We start from the raw sequence: 18,135 nt of genomic DNA on the forward strand, positions 1-18,135 counted from the left end.
TTTATTTAATAAAAAAAAAAGGAAGGGCAGAAAGAGTTTTTGGTAGGAACCAGATGTTCATACTGCTCTTGGCAGTGTGAAAGAAACTGGTGCTAATCATAACCGGACACATGAGAGATTTCCTGAGGTGATGGGAAACTCCTTAAAACTGAAAAGCTGGCACGGAGAGTTGGTATCACAGCTGAATTAAGAACGAGCTGTGGAGAAAGTAGGGCTAAGATCTGCTCTGCTGTTTTGAGTGGCCTATGGTACTGGGGCCATTGCTGGTTGACCATACAGAACCAGCTACTGGGTCTGATTCCCTGAAGCAGCTTCATGCCCCCTCAGACACTGAGCAGAGCACAGTCTCCAGTGTATGAAACATTTTTCTGCCTTCCCAACTGAGACGAAGTGTGGTGTTGGCAAATAGAAACACCTCACATGTCCTAATTAAGAAGTGTTGCTCCATTCTGGGTGATCAAGGGGTGTCCAGTGTGGCTGCCTACTTGGAGCTGGTGGGCAGCCAGTTACATATGTCCTGTAGCTGTTTCCTAATACAGCTGCTGGCCTGTTAGCAGATTTTAGGAAAGTTCTGTGGTTGCTTGGTTGCCACAGCTAAGACATACTATCTTGTCACATTCTTGAGTCCATAACAAACACAAAATAAGAAGCAAGCATACGAAGCTTTTTCTTTAAAATTACTCTTTTAAGCATATCCAAGACCCAGGGTGCATGCAGATGTGTGCTCATGTATGACTTGAGAGCCAACCCTTTCTAACACGTCCTATTTTCCCTGTTTGCTGTTGCCATAACTTCACAGCTGTCTGCTCTAAGAGTTGCAGGTGAGGTGTAGCTTGGCTGACCTTTTTTTCTGTCAGACCTTTCCTGTGGCCCCAGCAGGCCAGTGTTTCGCTCAGCTGCACGTACTTTTTGATAGAAATAATATATATGAAAAGCTGGATAGAGTAAAAGGTCCTGCTTGCATTACTCCTCTCTGCTTTCAGACAGGAGCTTTATAAACCAAATCATATGGTAGTGAAATAAAACTATTATAGAATAAAAATCCTAGAAGGAAAAAAAAATAAATGAGTGAAGATGATTTAAGTGATCCTAAGGTGATAAATAGTTTAGGTGGAAGTAATAAGTAATGCTACCTTCACAAATGTATCTGTGATTAGCTCCACTGTTTAGGAACTGCTCTGGTGTCCCTTAACAAAAAGCAAACAAAACCAGGGGTAAGCAGAACAGTTGTTTAAAACACAGTAGAATCGCAGACTGACCTGCCCATAGAGTTGCTAATGCACATAGGAATGAATAAAATCCTCTGGTTGGCCAGCAGTTGTGTGTGGATCCTTGTATGAAAGATCTATGCATGTCTGTGGTGTGTAACTGCTTGTTACAGGTTGTGAAAACTGGTGGAAATGGCTTCTTCTACTTGGAAATGCAGAACAACAAAGTTAAGGTTGTAAATGTAGAGCACGGCTGCATCTTCCATTTGGTACTTTGGGTTCAAGTGCTTTTTTGCAAATTTGAGCAGAAAATAATTCCACTAGTAAAATATGAATAAATAAAGAAGTTGTCTTTGAAGTACTCAACTTGGGGATGCTGGTAGATACATCAGTAATGAGGGAGAGGAATCTGTTCTGCTGCTGTGGATACCTATTCCAGCATTGCTGTCTGCTGGTTCAAGATTGATTTTCATGTGATACAAAAATGAAGAGCAGAACGAAGTCAAAGCAAACAGATTTCCAAGTAACAGTAAGGGATCTTCATTTTCTATTAGCTACTCTGTGGCTCTGCTCAGTCTAGTGATGCTACAGCTCTTCAAACCTCAGCTGTCCTCAGACATCTGTGGTTCTGTGGTTGTGTCTCCAATTTTGCTTAGACATAAACTCAGGTTACCAGTCATGGTGCCACTTATCATATGCTCTTAAAAATTGCTCAAGCAAAAGGTTACTGGCAAAAAGTGCATTGTGGCCTTTGTCTAAGTAGCTCAGTTCCATTCTCTTGTCTTTTCTTGCTGTTCCCTTTCACTCTTCATCTCTTTCCAAACAAACATGGCTCAAGTTTCTGCGAAAGCTCTTTGCAAATAACATTCCTAGCATATTTAGACCTCTTTTCCTTCCCCCACTTTGAATTATACACACATGGTACTTGTGATTTTTATGATTTCATTGTTTTCAGTTGTTCATTAGGTAGCTCAGTGAATTAGCTAGTAATTTACTCGTGTGGTGAACTAGCAAGAGGGCACAACCCTGGTGGCTTCACCTCACTCCAAAAAGGGGAATAGCTATTGCATATGCAAGTGTTGCAAAGGAGCCAATGGCCAGAGGCATCCATTACTCCAAAGATGGGAGCAGATTTGAATGCTGGTGGGAGAAATGGCTCAGTTTCACTCATCAAACCAGGACCTGTGGTGATGTTACACTGCTGGGAGAGAATTATTTACGTAGCTTCTTTGTGAATTACTTGAAAAGGCTCATAATGGTTCAGGGAATCTAGTGAATGTCTATGAAGTGCCTTCCAAAAAATGCCTATGAGGGCACTCCCACTGCAAATGCTCTTTAAGGTATTTGTTCTACCACTGGGAGTTTTGTTTTCAAGTTGGAAAAGTTCAACCCAACCAAAATGGGTTGTAAATATCAGGAGGCTCTGAACAAAATTTTTGAGCAAAATAAAGTGGTCACTCAGCTCTGTTGATCATATTCTCTGTAACTCTCACTTTTCCTCTCTCACTTTATTTTCTTTGCCATCAAGTATTCTTCAGTCTTTGTGATACTGATATATCCTCTAAATCCCGAGACCCCTTCTCTCTCTTCTTGTACCTTTCCATCTGAAGATCAAGTCCCTCTGTCTGTTTTGCAGTGTGCTAGACTGATTGACCAAGAAACCAGTGAGATTGAAGAGAGACCATCTGAGATTTATAGTTTATAGCAGCTGATGTTTATCCTCAGATTTTGATCAAAGCCAGTGAATAACTGTCTTTGATCAAAATCTGATGTGTGCATTCAAATTGACATTAATATGTGTGTGTAAAAACATCCACGGATTCCTGCCATTCTGTAAATATATGGCACACAGCCCTTTTTTGCTTGAGCATATGCTATGCATATGTAAGTTAAGAGTGTGAATCAGGTCGAACGTACCTAGATAAAACTAGGAGTTATTTGGGCTTTAGTCAGGTAAGCTTCTGTAGCTGTCTTGTGTGATTGGTAAATCAGGCTTAATCTGACCCTGACGTTTTTTGTTTAACCTATGGCTAAAGATGACTTTCAGGGGTAGAAAAGAAGGATTGATGGAAAAAAAGGTTACTCTCTGTGTAGATATTATGGATACTACTTTCAGTGGCTGATTTTAAAATACAAGTACAGGTAGAAGTGGCCTCATTTTTTGGTGCTCACATGCTAAGTGCAATTTTTTGGTGATGTCTTTTGTGATTGAATTTTTTTTTAATGGATGAAAGTGAAAAGAAGAGGGATTTTTTTTCTCCCTTCACACTAGGGAGAGGAAGTGACTCGGAAACGGACTTGCCACACAGAAAGATGCCAGATGTGAAAAAAGATGATATGTTGGCGCGGCGGACCTCGCACGGCGAACCTAAATCAGCTGTGCCTTTTAACCAGTACCTCCCAAACAAGAGTAATCAGACTTTCTACGTACCTGCTCCACTTCGGAAAAAGAAAGCTGAACGGGAAGAGTATCGAAAGAGCTGGAGCACGGCAACTTCCCCGCTAGGAGACAGACCTTTCAGGTAAGACTGGCCTGTTCAACTTCTCTCTTCATCGATGATGATGCTTTACCGCTTGCCTGATTTTCATTCTTTTCATAAGCCGTATGAAGCTGTAGTAAATCTCTTGATGAGATGGTACTGAGAAATTGTTTGTAGCAACTGGTAAAGGTGGTAGAAAAGCAGTAAGTGGAAAGTCATTGTCTTGATGTCATTATTTACTATACAATACAATGTATAGCTTGTGTTTGACAAAGATGTTGGTTAATGTAAGCACCATGGATGTTGACTCAAACCCACGGCTGGACAAATATGTTCTGGATGATCTGTCTCAGTTCTCAAGACAGTTACTCATTGACAAACAGTACTTGTAAGTAATGTGTGATGTATTCAATCAAAATAGATAGCATTTTTGCTCTGTTGTTCTTTTTTTTAATCAATTTATTCTATATGTTGTATTCTATACACCAGTACAGTTTATCTTGCTGGGACAACATGTTTCTGTATGCTGGTTTTGTCAACTGATAGTTCACTTTCTGAATTGGCCTAAGAAGCAACTTCTATTAAAGAGCGTCATTTTCTTCCCACATCATTTATCACAATATCACTTGGCTTCTTGATATCAACAAAATGTGCTTATAATAAATAAGTGTATGTGTTTCAGGCACAGCATACATTAAACCACCTTATATAATTCAATAGCAAACCCCACCCTGAAACCATAGAAGAAGAACAGAATGAAACGTCAGGACTGTGTGAAAAGGAGAAAGTGGGCTCCATGGCTCCTGAGGCAAGCTTCCTTAAAAGTCAAGTAGGTTTGAATCAAAATGAAGGAAATTCCATAGACCAGTCTCCTTCATGTAGTGCAAAAGAAACATCAGCACCCAAGGGGAAAGATGCAGAAGAGATGAAAAAGTTAAGAAGGCTTGAGCAAGCTGGCATTACGGTCATGTCAGCAGCCCAGCGCTATGGCAGGTTAGCCCAGCGGTGTGGGAAATTGTGCACGCTGCACGTTTTTAGGATTGGATGAAGTGTGCGTTTCCTCGATCTGCTGTGATTTCACTTGTCCTAACAAAAGCCCAATCTGCTAAGCACTTACAATTACTAGTGAAGGTCTTGGTCTGAAAAGGTTTGTGATGTGGCAGCTGTGGATTGCAGAGTTGTATGATGCTAACTACATTTGTGCTGAGAAATTGTATCGTCTTACAAGCATAATGTAAACAGACTCCAAGAAAACTACTACACAGACAACTTGTCGCCTTCCACCTAATGCTTTCTTGCATTTAATAAAAAAATACATATAAATGTACATTAAAAATGTCTTGTTTAGGTGAAGTTTTGAAACTTACTTCACTCGTTGCCAATGGGATTGTTTAGTTTACTGAAATATACTTTTTAGGTGGTTAAGAATTTTAGCTGTGTTAATAAATGATGCATTTCTTTTTAATGGCAGGAACTATAAAAGTAAAAGTACTTGTTAAGCCATGTAACAGTTAAAGCATGGAGGCATAGTTCAGCAATCATAATTTGACTGACTTTGGCATGGAGTATCAGTAGTTATTCACTTATTACCAGTGTTATTTGTTTTTGGATGTTGTTCGATTTTGTAATTTCCTGTTCTTTAACTCAAAAGCTGCATGATGGCTAGGCTCACTGCCTGTGCCTTTCCATCATCTGATATCACAGAATCATAGAATAGTTAGGATTGGAAAGGACCTCAAAATCATCTAGTTCCAACCCACCTGCCATGGGCAGGGACACCTCACACTAAACCATATCACCCAAGGCTTCATCCAACCTGGTCTTGAACACTGCCAGGGATGGAGCATTCACAACCTCCCTGGGCAACCCATTCCAGTACCTCACCACCCTAACAGTAAAGAATTTCTTCCTTATATCCAGTCTAAACCTCTGCTGTTTAAGCTTCAACCCGTTACCCCTTGTCCTATCACTACAGTCCCTCCCCAGCATCCCTGTAGGCCCCCTTCAAATACTGGAAGGCTGCTATGAGGTCTCCACGCAGCCTTCTCTTCTCCAGGCTGAACAGCCCCAACTTTCTCGGCCTGTCTTCATATGGGAGGTGCTCCAGTCCCCTGATCATCCTCGTGGCCCTCCTCTGGACTTGTTCTAACAGTACCATGTCCTTTTTATGTTGAGGACACCAGAACTGCACACAGTACTCCAAGTGAGGTCTGACGAGAGCAGAGTAGAGGGGCAGGATCACCTCCTTCGACCTGCTGGTCACGCTCCTTTTGATGCAGCCCAGGATACAGTTGGTTTTCTGGGCTGTGAGTGCACACTGCTGGCTCATGTTCATTTTCTCATTGACTAACACCCCCAAGTCCTTTTCCACAGGACTACCATGAATTTCCTTTTTGCTCAACCTGTAGCTGTGCTTGGGATTGCTCCAACCCAGGTGTAGGACCTTGCACTTGTCATGGTTAAACTTCATGAGGTTGGCATCAGCCCACCTCACAAGTGTGTCAAGGTCCCTGTGAATGGCATTCCTTCCCTCTAGCGTTATCAACAGAACCACACAGCTTGGTGTCATCAGCAAACTTGCTGAGGGCACACTCAATTTCATTGTCCATGTCAGCGACACAGATATTAAACAAGACCAGTCCCAACACTGATCCCTGAGGGACACCACTCGTTACTGATCTCCAACCGGACATTGAACTGTTGACCACAACTCTTTGCGTGCGACCATCCAGCCAGTTCTTTATCCACCGAGTGGTCCACCTATCAAATTGATGTCTCTCCAATTTAGAGACGAGGATGTCATGTGGGACAGTGTCAAACGCTTTGCACAAGTCCAGGTAGATGACGTCAACTGCTCCACCCCTGTCCATCACTTTTGTAGCCCCGTCATAGAAGGCCACCAAATAGGTCAGGTAGGATTAGTTCTTAGTGAAGCCATGCTGGCTGTCACCAAGCATCTTGTTGTTTTTCATGTGCCTTAGCATGCCTTCCAAGAGAATCTGCTCCAAGATTTTGCCAGGCACAGAGGTGAGACTGACTGGTCTGTAATTCCCTCGGTCATCCATTTTCCTCTTCTTGAAAATGGGGGTTATATTTCCCTTTTTCCAGTCATCAGGAACTTCACCTGACTGCCATGATTTTTCAAATATGATGGCCAGTGGCTTTGCAACTTCATTCGCCAGCTCCTTCAGGACCCACAGATGGATTTCATCAGGTCCCATGGACTTGTGTACATTCAGGTTCTTAAGATGGTCTCGAACCAGATCCTCATGTACAGTGGGCCCAAGGTCTAGGTTTTCACAGTCCCTGTGTCTGCCTTCCAAGACTCGGGTGGTGCGGTCAGAGCCTTTGCCAATGAAGACCGAGGCAAAGAAGCCATTCAGAACCTCAGCCTTCTCCAAATCCTGTGTACCCAGTTCTCCCGAAAGTTTCCGGAGGGGGCCTACATTGTCCTTAGTCTGTTTTTTAGCCGCTACATACCTATAAAATCCCTTCCTATTATCTTTAACATCCCTTGCCAAGTTTAGCTCCAATTGGGCCTTAGCTTTCCTAACTTGGTCCCTAACTTCCTGGACAACATCCCTGTATTCATTCCAGGCCACCTGTCCTTGTTTCCACCTTTTATAAGCCTCTTTTTTCCTGTGAATTTTTCTCAGCAGCTCCTTATCCATCCAAGGAGGTCTCCTGGCCCTCCTGCTGTGCTTCCTTCTGGTTGGGATGCAACACTCCTGAGCTTGTAGCAGGTGATCTTTGAATGTTAACAAGAGTCTTGGGCCCCCTTGCCCTCTAGGGCTATATCCCATGGAACCCTGCTAAGCAAGTTCCTGAAGAGCCCAAAGTCTGCTCTCTTGAAGTCCAGGGCAGTGAGCTTACTGCACACTCTTCTCACCGTCTTGAGGACCTCAAATTCGACCATCTCGTGATCACTGCATCCAAGTCTTCATCCTCATGACAAATCTCATTTTTCTCATGGGGATGGCCTTCAAAGCAGAGTTTTAACCAACATGTCAGAAGACTAGGCTCTTATAAATTATCAAAATGTTTTGGCTGAAGGGTAAGTGTTAAATCCCCTCCTGGCCAAAACATGTTATTTTGGATTGTAGGCTGAATTTCTGGACAATGAGTAGTTTAGAAGATAGATATGGATCTATAGTCTGGACTTTGAAATACAGTAGTAAAAAGTACAGCTCTTATATGATAGAGCTTGTTTATAGACACAGTGAAGCTTGTCTGTAGCCATATACAGGTGTGTCATATGCAGGTAAAACAGTCACAGTGTATTCGATGTCATATATCTTCTTCTCAGGTTTGCTTCACTGCTGTCAAGCTGTTATGAACCAGTGTTCGTGTATGGTTGTGGAGCACTACTTTAGCAAGGCCAGATACTAATAGAGAACTACTGTCTGTCATAAATTAGTCCTTCAAACTCAATCAGGAATCCATAAACCAGTATAATATAAGCATACTCCTGTTCTGAGCCCAAGGCTGTAGTACTATTATTACTAATGTAATAATATACTAATTTATTTAATTAATAATATTTAATATTATTTAATTACTAATTTAATATTATACTAATAATAATATACTAATGTATTACTTGGTAGTAATGTACATTAGGTAGTAATGCACTAATAGCTTGTGTTGTACAGTGCACAGCAAATAGTGCTGTTTGGATTTACATTTGGAGGATGCCCACCACATTGAGAGTCCCCTTTCCAACCTTGTGCTTAATCCAGTGGCTTGATCGCCGTGAAAGAACCACATACAATCAAATGTGTGGTTATTTGGCAGGGAATTGGGTCTCCTCTTTCCTTGTGCAATCTGTTGTCCAGAGAGGCCAGAAGGAAAAGGGAGGCAAAATAACAAGCCGTTTTCCTTCCTGGCTCTCAGTGGAAGCATCTTGTGAAATCTGGCAGCTGGAGGAAGGAAGAGATGCTGTTTGTCTGCCCCAGCTCTGAGGGTCAAAGAGCAGAGCTTTGTAGCCTAAGTTTCACTATAGTGAAGTAGGAGCCTGACCCTGGGGATTGTTGGAAAACACAGCAGAAAAGGCACTGGGGTTAGAGGTCTGTTAGGAAAATTATTTGTATGTGTAAGTGGAAGAACGGTGGGTGAAGAGAAGGGAAGAATTTAGTAGTGACACTTCAGGATGCAAGGGAGCCATTTAATCATCATTCTTAGTGTCTCATTGTCATTCCTTGTTCTTTGAACCTCTCAATTTTCTCTCTCTTCCTGACATCAAGTTCAAATTTCCGTGCACTAATGACACTGAGCAAATCTCATTCCATCTGCTTTCTGTATTCTGATTCATTTTTTCTTTCACCTCTCTTATTCCCTCATCTCTCTATGATAGAAGCCTCTTTTTTTACCTGAGGTTGCCAGTTTAATTCCAGTTCCTCTGAGTTGTTTACAGGCTGTTTCCTCTCAAGATATTGACCTCTGGAGGACACCTACTGTGACTTTGAGTTCTGCAAAGCATCTAATTGTTCCTAAAACTGAAACTCGGTAGGGGACCTTTCTGGGTCCGGTACAGGAAGGATTTGAACTTGTATGCAAATGTATTTTTTGCTTGGAATCTAAGTACTTATCTCCATTGATGTAGCATGTTGCAGGAAAAGGCTTGATTAAACTAGATGCTATACAAATGCATGCCAAAAAGCATTCCCCCTTACCAAAGGAGCATATTGTCTCTTTACAGCATGTTGTTTTATTGACGTGTGATCCTCCTTGCTTGCTTATTGTCTGCATCTGTCTCTTATTTACACTGTTGTATCTGAAAGGTAAGGATTAGATACATGGAGATTCCCTAAAAAGAGAATAATCAGGTGTGTTGTAATAGATGATGGAGAGGAAGATGTAAGAGAGAAATGTGAGCAAATATTTTTGGCATGTTTGTTGCAGAAGAGACACGGATTCTTGACAGTGCATGAGCGTGCAAAACCCTTTTTTTGTTTTAAAATGCTATATAGGGATCCACAGGCCTGTATGAGACCCTGCTAAAGGGAGCGCAAATGGCCACAGTCTGACACCTGCTGTACCAGCACAGATCTGGGTGCTGTTTCTGCAGGGGCTGGAGCTGGGTGTGCAAGGGCAACTTGCAAACCTGGTGGGAATTCTGGTCCATTGCAAGCTTCAGATCCACAGTCTTTGCTATCTCTACGGTAAATTTGCCTTAAAAAGCATTTTTGAGAACATCACAAACTGATTCAGGAGACCTCAAAACATCACAGCTAATCTCTTTATTTCATTAAAAACAAAATGTAAATGAATGGAAAACATACTTAACCTAGAAACTGATATAGCTTAAGTCTAGTTACATACTAAAAGCTCAAAGTTTTTCATTTTTTTTTATTGCAGTGAACTCATAGTTGTTCTTTTGGGTGTTATAACTCACTATTTCTTTGTTGCCAAAACCACCCTCCTTGGAAATGCTACATTTGATGCTCTCAAGCTTCAGTAGGATTGACAGACATGAGATTGAAAAATACAGCAGTTTTTACTGAATAATCACTTGATTATATCTTCTAAAAATGAAGAGCATAAACAAACCTAACCAGCTTAGTAAATAGTCATTGCTTTTCATGTAAGAAGTAAATATAACAAAATTTAATGGAGTATTATGTTATTTTATACATGCCCTTTATGGCCAGGCTTCTGAAAATTATTTCCAGATTATTATATTTCAGAAAATGGTGATGGTACCTGTAGTGAAGTCTGATTGAAATAAAAATAAGTTAATCATATATACCCTGGCTTATTTGGGAGAAAAAATACGTTAATCGTATGTACCCTGGCTTATCTGGGAGAAGAAGTCCCAGCATATATGACTTTTAGATAACTATTTTCCTTTGTGCCTGAAACACTAGGCACAGTGTATCTAGTTTAGATCAATATATTTTCTTTAAGGTTTTCATATTCTTGCGGTTGGGGTGGAGGGAGGAAAGGAAGATGTCTTAGGACACCATGAAGGAAAATCAGACTCTTTCCCTGGTGGTATTCTTGTATTTACTGTAGTGCAGGTTTAAAAAGCAAATTGGATTCAGGCAAATTACGCTTGTGTATTTAAAACCTGTGATTTAGAATTGAGTGACATAATATACCCATTCAGCAGTGAAATTTGAACCTGAAGGTGACCTTGTAGGGCTGTTGTCATTGATGTATACAAGAGTCAACATGCTTAATAAACTTATTACCATATTCCTTTATGGAAGAAAGAGTGATGGAAGACTGTTGTAGTGTTGTTCTAAGTGGAAGCTAAGGAACTGGACCACCATAGCTGATGGAGAGTATATGCGAAGCGTTCAGCAGCAAAAAGCCATCTGTTCCAGCTGATTCTGAAGCTATTGTGAACAGACATGCTGATGAGGGAGAGGCACAGCAGTTCCCTTTGGAGCACCATAAGCTAGTGTTGTCTGTTGCCTTAAATGAAATCTCAGTCCTTCAGAGATACCTAAGAAAGAAGTTGCCTTGGCTAGTTTGAGAGCAAGCTCTTCACATTGCTAACTGGAATTCCTGTGCATTGCAACACAGCAAGATGAAGCCAGGTAGATTCATCTTGCTGCTCTGTCCTCTGAGCCTGAACCAGGCTGACCTATTGAGGATGGTTATGGCTTCCCCATAGCTATCTCAGCAACTTTGTTCAACAGTACTTTCAAAGGGCGGCTGAGGCCACAAAATAAGTGGTGTGTAGAGCAGGCTTGCAGGGCTTTAAAATGTTTTAAAAAACAGCTAATTATAACACTACCATTTCATATTTTTTTTTATATTAGAGAAACTCGATGCAATCCCTGAACTATTTAGAGTTTCTTTCTTAATGACAGTCTGCTTAATCTTTTGTGATACTCTCTTTTTCCCTTGGTATAGCAAGGTGTTCTATATGAAAGGAAATGCAAGATATTTGCAGCCTACAAAAGTACTGCATGGAGCAGTGTACTGCTTAATATCCAGTTTCCTAAATTATCAATAAATGCAATTTTCACTTTTGAATGTGAGAGTCACCTAGCTCTTGCCATCTGTCATTTCAGTTTGCTTAAGAGTATTGACTGTTACAAGTTAAAATAAGCTTAATCTTTCTGGGTACCATCTGTCAAGGGTCTTTATTGTAATCTTCAGTAACATCAAGGCTGTGTTGGTATCAGTCACATTTATGACCAAAGCAGATGGCAGGGTGTTTCAGCATGCCAGTATCATTGAGTACTGATGCTGTCACTAGCTACTGTATGTCAGCATTGACATAGAGGGCTTATTCTGCAGGGAAGGGAAGGTTAGTTAGGGGAAGAATCAAGAATGGATGTGCAAGAAGAAAAGCAGTTAAGAATATTAGGGCAAGCAGCCTCAGTGATTACTCGGGTCTTTTAAAAGAACAGAATCATTAAGAGGAAAAAGTGCCAAATCTCTGCTCTTTCAGGATTCAGCAGTGTTGGCCAGGGATCAGGTATCTGCATCAAATCTCTTTCGTTGTTTTAAGTGTTCAAGAAGTTTAATACTGCCATTTACAGTACTACATTCACTGCATCTAGTATGCTAAACTAGTTCTTACTGGTTCTTCTGGCTGTAGCTTAAATGCTGATTTTTTGTGTGAAGTCCTTGCTGATTTATTACTTGTATATGATAAGTTTTATATATAGCAAGGCTTTGCCCAATAACAGCAGCCTTGAGCATATATAATAACTGTGCTTGTTTTATGACCTGGAGATGTGTGCTGCCACTGCCCTCTCGTCCCCTGATGCATCAAGAGCTTTATTTAATTCTGCTCTGTGTTAGTAAAAAGCCAACATGTGAAGACAACAGAAACATCCCAGACATCATCCTTCGCAAGGACAACCCCTTCATGACATGTTACCAAGGGAAAGATTCTGGTTCAGAAGATGAAGCATCCAGCAGAATTCCTGATTTAGAAAAGGATGACTTTGCCATCCGGAGAGCCAGAATGAATCAACCCAAACACATAGTTCCATTTGACTCCTTTTTAATTGGATCTTACACAAGTAAAGGTAAACCGGAAGATGCTAAAAAGCTATTGCAGGTGGAAAAACAGGAACATGCAAGGTGTGCATTCATAGTCTTTTTCTTTCTATTATAATGCTTAATTTCATATGGCTTATTGCTGTTTTGGCTACAAAAAAGAAAAAAACTAGAGGGTAAAATAAATGCAGAGGCTTTATCATAAAGTGAAACAAACAAATAAAAAAGATGTAGATTACTAACTGTATTTTTTTGTTGGATTATTAGGACCAGGAACATAAATTGTCTGTGAGTGTAAATAACATTAACACTAGACAATTCTGTTATCTAAGCTCATGAGACACTTCATGAGCCAGAGTACCAGAGAATAAACTTAGAAGTTGTATTTCTGCATCTCGTCTCTTCTGCTGAGCATTTTTAATGCATATGTTTGCATGCATTGTTTAATCTAATGCCCTTCCAATACTCTGCATAAAACATAGATTTAGATAAGGCACTGAGTATATATGCCTGCTCTACTGCACTGAATTGCACATAGCTGCACATACTCCTAATGTTTCTTACACAGCATTGTTCTTGACAGCAGAGCATGGGTTACAAGGTTTCAGCCTAGAAAATCTCTTTTCTTCTGCTCAGTGATACCGCCCTTTAAGAAGTCACTGAGCACAAGTATCTACTAGACACAGTTCTTCTTCAGGAAACAAGTATATTTGTTCTATTTGTGCAAAGAGAAGTGATCCTAGATAAAAGCACTATCTACACATTGCAGTGGACCTTGACTGTAATAACTGATACATTCAGAAAGCTTCTCTTAATATTTAGTAATGCAATATGTGCCTTCAGTTGCTGGAATTTGATTACATTACCATTTTCTAATGACTAGTTTGGCACAGCATCTGAAGAGCACATAACCAAATTTTAATATTCTAACGCTAATGACATGATTCTAAGATCAAAGAACTTCTGTAGTATGATTGTGAGCAAAACTTGAATCGCTTTGCTAATAATATGAAAATGAGATATTTGTAATTATTTAAGAGAAAGCTTATTACAGAAATGCTTCCTACAGTAATGTTAAGATTTTTCTTGCTAGGAATAGAAGGCAGATTAAGAAGTGGTCTCAACAGTGCATGAGCAGGGTAGCATAGATGAGAGACTTCCATTTCAAATGTTTATTTCCTAAAATTAATGTAAAGCTAATCTTACAAATTCAGTTTTATCTTCTTGTGCTCTGAATCTCTTATATTGATGCTGATGTATCATTGCTTCTTTGAAATATCTTTCTTGCTGAACTGGAATGTGCATTAAATTAGAAGAAGACGGGTGCACATGGCGTCAGTAAGGCAAATAGTGACAAGCAAAGAAAACCCACTTCAGCAAACTGAGAAGACTGAGTCAGAGGAGGAACAGCAGGTAAAAGAGCCTGATACTGAAAGATGTGATTTGGCTAAACAGAAATGTCAAAGCACCCTTCCTCAGCTACGAGAAGATGCAATTTTTGTGAATGCCTCTATAACAAAAGCAGATCTGAAGACCTGGAAAAGACTGAAACTGTCAGGGGAGCCCAGGTATGGTTTCTGCCTATGGTCAGGATTGGCACCCTGGGAAGCATGTTTAGTTTGTCACAATCCAACATGTGTGCTTGTGGTTTTAAACTTGAAGAAAGCCTTGATGACAACCAGTCCTTACCTATTTCAGTTTTCAGGAGTCCAAAATCTGTGCGGGGATGCTATCTATCACAAGATGAATATGTATTTATCATTTAGAGCACTGTACTAGTTTTATAGTTACTTCCCTGATGGACACTCTGAATGTCATATCAGAAAGGGCCCTCTTGCCTTGCGGCTCAAGCCACTTTGAAGCTGCTCAAAGTTGAACAGCACAAAGGTCCAAGTGGCATCACTAACTCAGTAGCGCCATACTGCTGCTAACCAAGATATCTTCAGGACCTGGGACATTACACCTTAGGGGTATTATCTGAAGATCAGCATCTCTTTGCATTAATGTGGCTATACTGCTTTTGAGACCTGAGTTAATGTATCTGCATGACATTGTATTCCAGTGCTGAATAAATGCACCAGCACTGTTTGTCACTGCAGCAGGGGTTTCGGGAGCCTTGTTGTGTGTTGTAGATGTGCTCTTATTGTAAACCAACTGTGAAAGGAGCCAGTATAAAGCCCTTTTTCTTAACTATTTCCCTGTGGAGATGGGCTATAATGTATGCAGGTGATTTGTGACTCCAGTAGGAAAGAATATCAACTCCTAGCCTTCCTATTTAGGCACATGCCATTTTCCAATTAAAGGTGGCCATCTGTTCAGACGTTCTCCTAAAAATGCAGTTACTGTATGTGATTTTAGCGCTAATACAACTATCAAAACTCAGTCATTGTCTTGTCTCAGAGATCTTAGAAGTCTCTCCTTTACTTTTGAGGTGTTTCATTAAAATCAAGATTCAGCCCCCTTGGTTTAGGATGAGTGACTTGCCCTTGCTAGTGCTCTCATGCTGCTGGAACTCTGCTGTGACAGGGTGGAGTACTGGTGTTGTGCAGCTCCACATCATGCATGGCCTGGGTCTGTGTTGACAAATAAGGAAACTATGGCTGTGTAATGAAGAACCGAGTCTGGAACGGGCTGTGTGCTATGTTATTTCCCCTAAGGAAGAGCTTTCATAGATATGCTCCCAGAGTTTCCCCAGCAGGTCTGCAGTACTTTAATCAGATTTTATCTGCCATTTGGGCCTCAGTATGCCACACCTGTTTGTATTTGTCCTTGAGTTTGAAAAATAAAACCCCTTCAGAACCTTAGGAGCATTGAATTTGCATTATTTGGGGTCTCATGTTGGGGGGATTCTTTTATTCCTTATTCTGACTAGTGAAGAAGATGTCAAATGTCCCAGTGACACTGTGCCACCACCTGAAATCCCTGTGAAAGCAGCAGACCATGATGATTTTGCTGTTCGCAAAGCCAGAGCAAATAAAAAGGCTGGTAGCCCCAGGCAGAAGTTTGTGCATTTTGGGCCAGTGACTGAGATTGATCAACAGAAATGGGACAAACTTGTTATTGGCAGAGTTTCATCCAAGAACAGAACAGAAGAGGAAGGCAAGCAAGATGGTGTGGAGGGTCACTCTCATGTTGAAAGCTCTCCTTCAAACACTGTTGGCAGTCTCGGGTTTGTTGAACACAGCAATGAAATATCTAAGCCGCAGAATGAGCTCAGGTATTTGGTGTGGCTTATGAAGCACTGCTGAGCTGGAAATGAAACCTGTTCTTGCCAGGTGCTGATCTGCATGGGGGTGGACTGCAGCACAGACCTAAGAGCTGTTTATGTGCACGGCCTTGTTCAGAAGTCATCTGGTACCTTCACAGTATCTTAACATGTTTAGGGTCATGCAAAACAATGCTGTGCAAAGGTCTTCTGAGAGCTTGCCTCAAAATTTCTGATGGGCAGTGAAATCAGTAGTGTCTGAGTCTGAGCGGCTGTTCGAGCTTTTTCTGCTTCTTGAATTCCAGCAGCTTTGCTCTGCCTGCTTCCAGCACATTAGGAATTTGTCATTCAGCTTGCTGGCCATTCTGATGTTCAGAAAATACCTTCTTAAAACCTAATGGATTTTCTTTCTTTTTGAAGATGTAATGCTGAAACCAGGGTGTATTGGTGCTCTGTGTTTCTGGCATTTATATGGTGAAGAATTAGAACTCTGGGAAGTTAACATATTAACAGAGCTTACATTTCTTTAGCTTTTCTTTAATCAGTCTGTGTCTGTAGCAAGATTTTTTTAATGAATGCTTTTAGCAAGCAGTTCATTCAGTTAAGTTTGTGTGTTTATGAAACATTTGTAAACTGAGGTGAACGACTCCTCTTACCTTTCATTTGATCTGAGAATGTTTTTTCTATCTCGTGCCTCTTCTCAATCTCATCACTAGTGAGGTAGCCAAATCAGGTACAGATGACTCTTGCAGGAGAATGCCGTCACCTGTCCCAACTTCTGACACCACCTCTGAGAAACAAACCCCATGTTGTTTGAGCAAGCAGCAAGAAAGCACCGAGGAAGAATGTGACAAGCATTTACCAGACGTTGAGAGAGATGATATGTTGGTTAGAAGGATGGGAACTTTTCAGAGGCGTATCACTAGTCAAGTTCCCATACATTGCCCACCCCTGTCAGTAGCTCCTCATCTGCTGCAGCAGCAGCAAGGGGAGGCAGTAGCTCATGAGGAGGATTCGAAGACTCCACAGGAAGCAGAAAGGTCAGAGAACAGAAACTGATCCCTCTGAGCTTCATGCCTGATTTTTGTGTGGTGTTAGCTTGGAGCAGTCAGCAATGTTGTGCCATTCTTCACATGGCTTTTAAGGATGTGTTTTACTCATTGATCATGGCATGTGTTCTGTTTTATGAAATTAGTTGCAAGAATGTATCCTATGATCATAAAACAGTCTGTTTTCTCTCATAATGTTTAAGTACTTCAGTTGTTAATTGCTGTTCAGCATGAAAACAGTCTTTCATCTTTTGGGGGGTTTTCTTTTGCAATCTGTGGTGCTTTGTCCAGACTTTTATGTCAGCTTTGACGTGAATAATTCCTCACATACATTATTACACAATCCTCAACCTCTAACAAATCACCTACATAAGTGTGGCGTTTGACATAATTTCCTCACTCCCTGCACTGTAGCTAAAGATGCCTAGTTGTCCATCACTCTGCAACTGTGTTTTGAGTAACAGTATTCCGCATTGCCTGAGCAGCTGCCTTTGGGCTGCACCGGTGAGTTCTGTCATGGAACAATATCACTTGTCTCTCTGAGCAGTACTGTCACACAAGAAGAGGGCCAAGAACAGCTAGAAATCCTTCAGCTACAGAGCAGCAGAACAGAAGATGAAGTGAAATTTCCAGACCCACAAAGAGATGACATGCTGGCTAGAAGAACTGGAGCTTTTCTAAAACAGCCTGGGCCCAGTGTTAAGCAGTTTCTTCCCATGCCGTTTTCAAAACAGGAGAATAAGCAGGGCACAGCTAGAGAACTTGAGAAGAAGACTACGAGGTAAGAAAGTTGTGCTTCTCTCTTTCCCTTGTGGCTGTTTGTCAAGATCTCTTAATCTAAAGAGTTGTTGTTGGCCTAGCAGCAGTTTTTACCATGCTTGCCTGGATTCTGTGCCAACTCTTCCTGCCCAGAAAAAGGCAGAGCAGGGTTTGTGCCCCTTTTGGTAGAGCTCTGTAAAGACTCAGAAGGGAGCTGTACTAGATGCAAAATTCTAACAGCATGTGGACATGGATATAGATAGCAAGATTGTGTTATGCTTGCAGAGGTTTCTGGTTAAATGTGAGCTAATTAATTACAAATGTTTCTAGTTAGAAATAGAAGTGCTGGATATGGTAGGTTAGGTACTTGTCCGTGGCTTAGCTGGTGCCAGTGGCTTCCAAACGGAAAATCCTGAGATCCCTCCTGATAATGCTCAGTGTCTAGAAAGACACCTTTGTTCAGATGTGTG

At 41.1% G+C, this 18,135-nt stretch overlaps 1 protein-coding gene across 4 annotated transcripts in view; it reads left to right on the plus strand.

The window, feature by feature from the left end:
* Positions 1-18,135, plus strand: part of LIMCH1 (LIM and calponin homology domains 1) — a 182,399-nt gene that overhangs the window by 115,081 nt on the left and 49,183 nt on the right. For 3 of the 4 annotated variants that reach the window (XM_031048952.2, XM_031048954.2, XM_031048953.2), the window contains exons 8-9: positions 3,481-3,730; positions 17,454-17,687. In XM_031048952.2, coding sequence (XP_030904812.1) covers positions 3,481-3,730; positions 17,454-17,687 — 484 coding nt within the window. Of the gene's footprint in view, positions 1-3,480; positions 3,731-4,408; positions 4,682-12,451; positions 12,737-13,965; positions 14,221-15,524; positions 15,870-16,573; positions 16,898-17,453; positions 17,688-18,135 lie in introns of all 4 variants that reach the window. The other variant, XM_031048955.2, reaches the window with a different exon arrangement.

Source organism: Melopsittacus undulatus, chromosome 7 (assembly GCF_012275295.1).
Source record: "Melopsittacus undulatus isolate bMelUnd1 chromosome 7, bMelUnd1.mat.Z, whole genome shotgun sequence".
NCBI classification, from domain to species: Eukaryota; Metazoa; Chordata; class Aves; order Psittaciformes; family Psittaculidae; genus Melopsittacus; species Melopsittacus undulatus.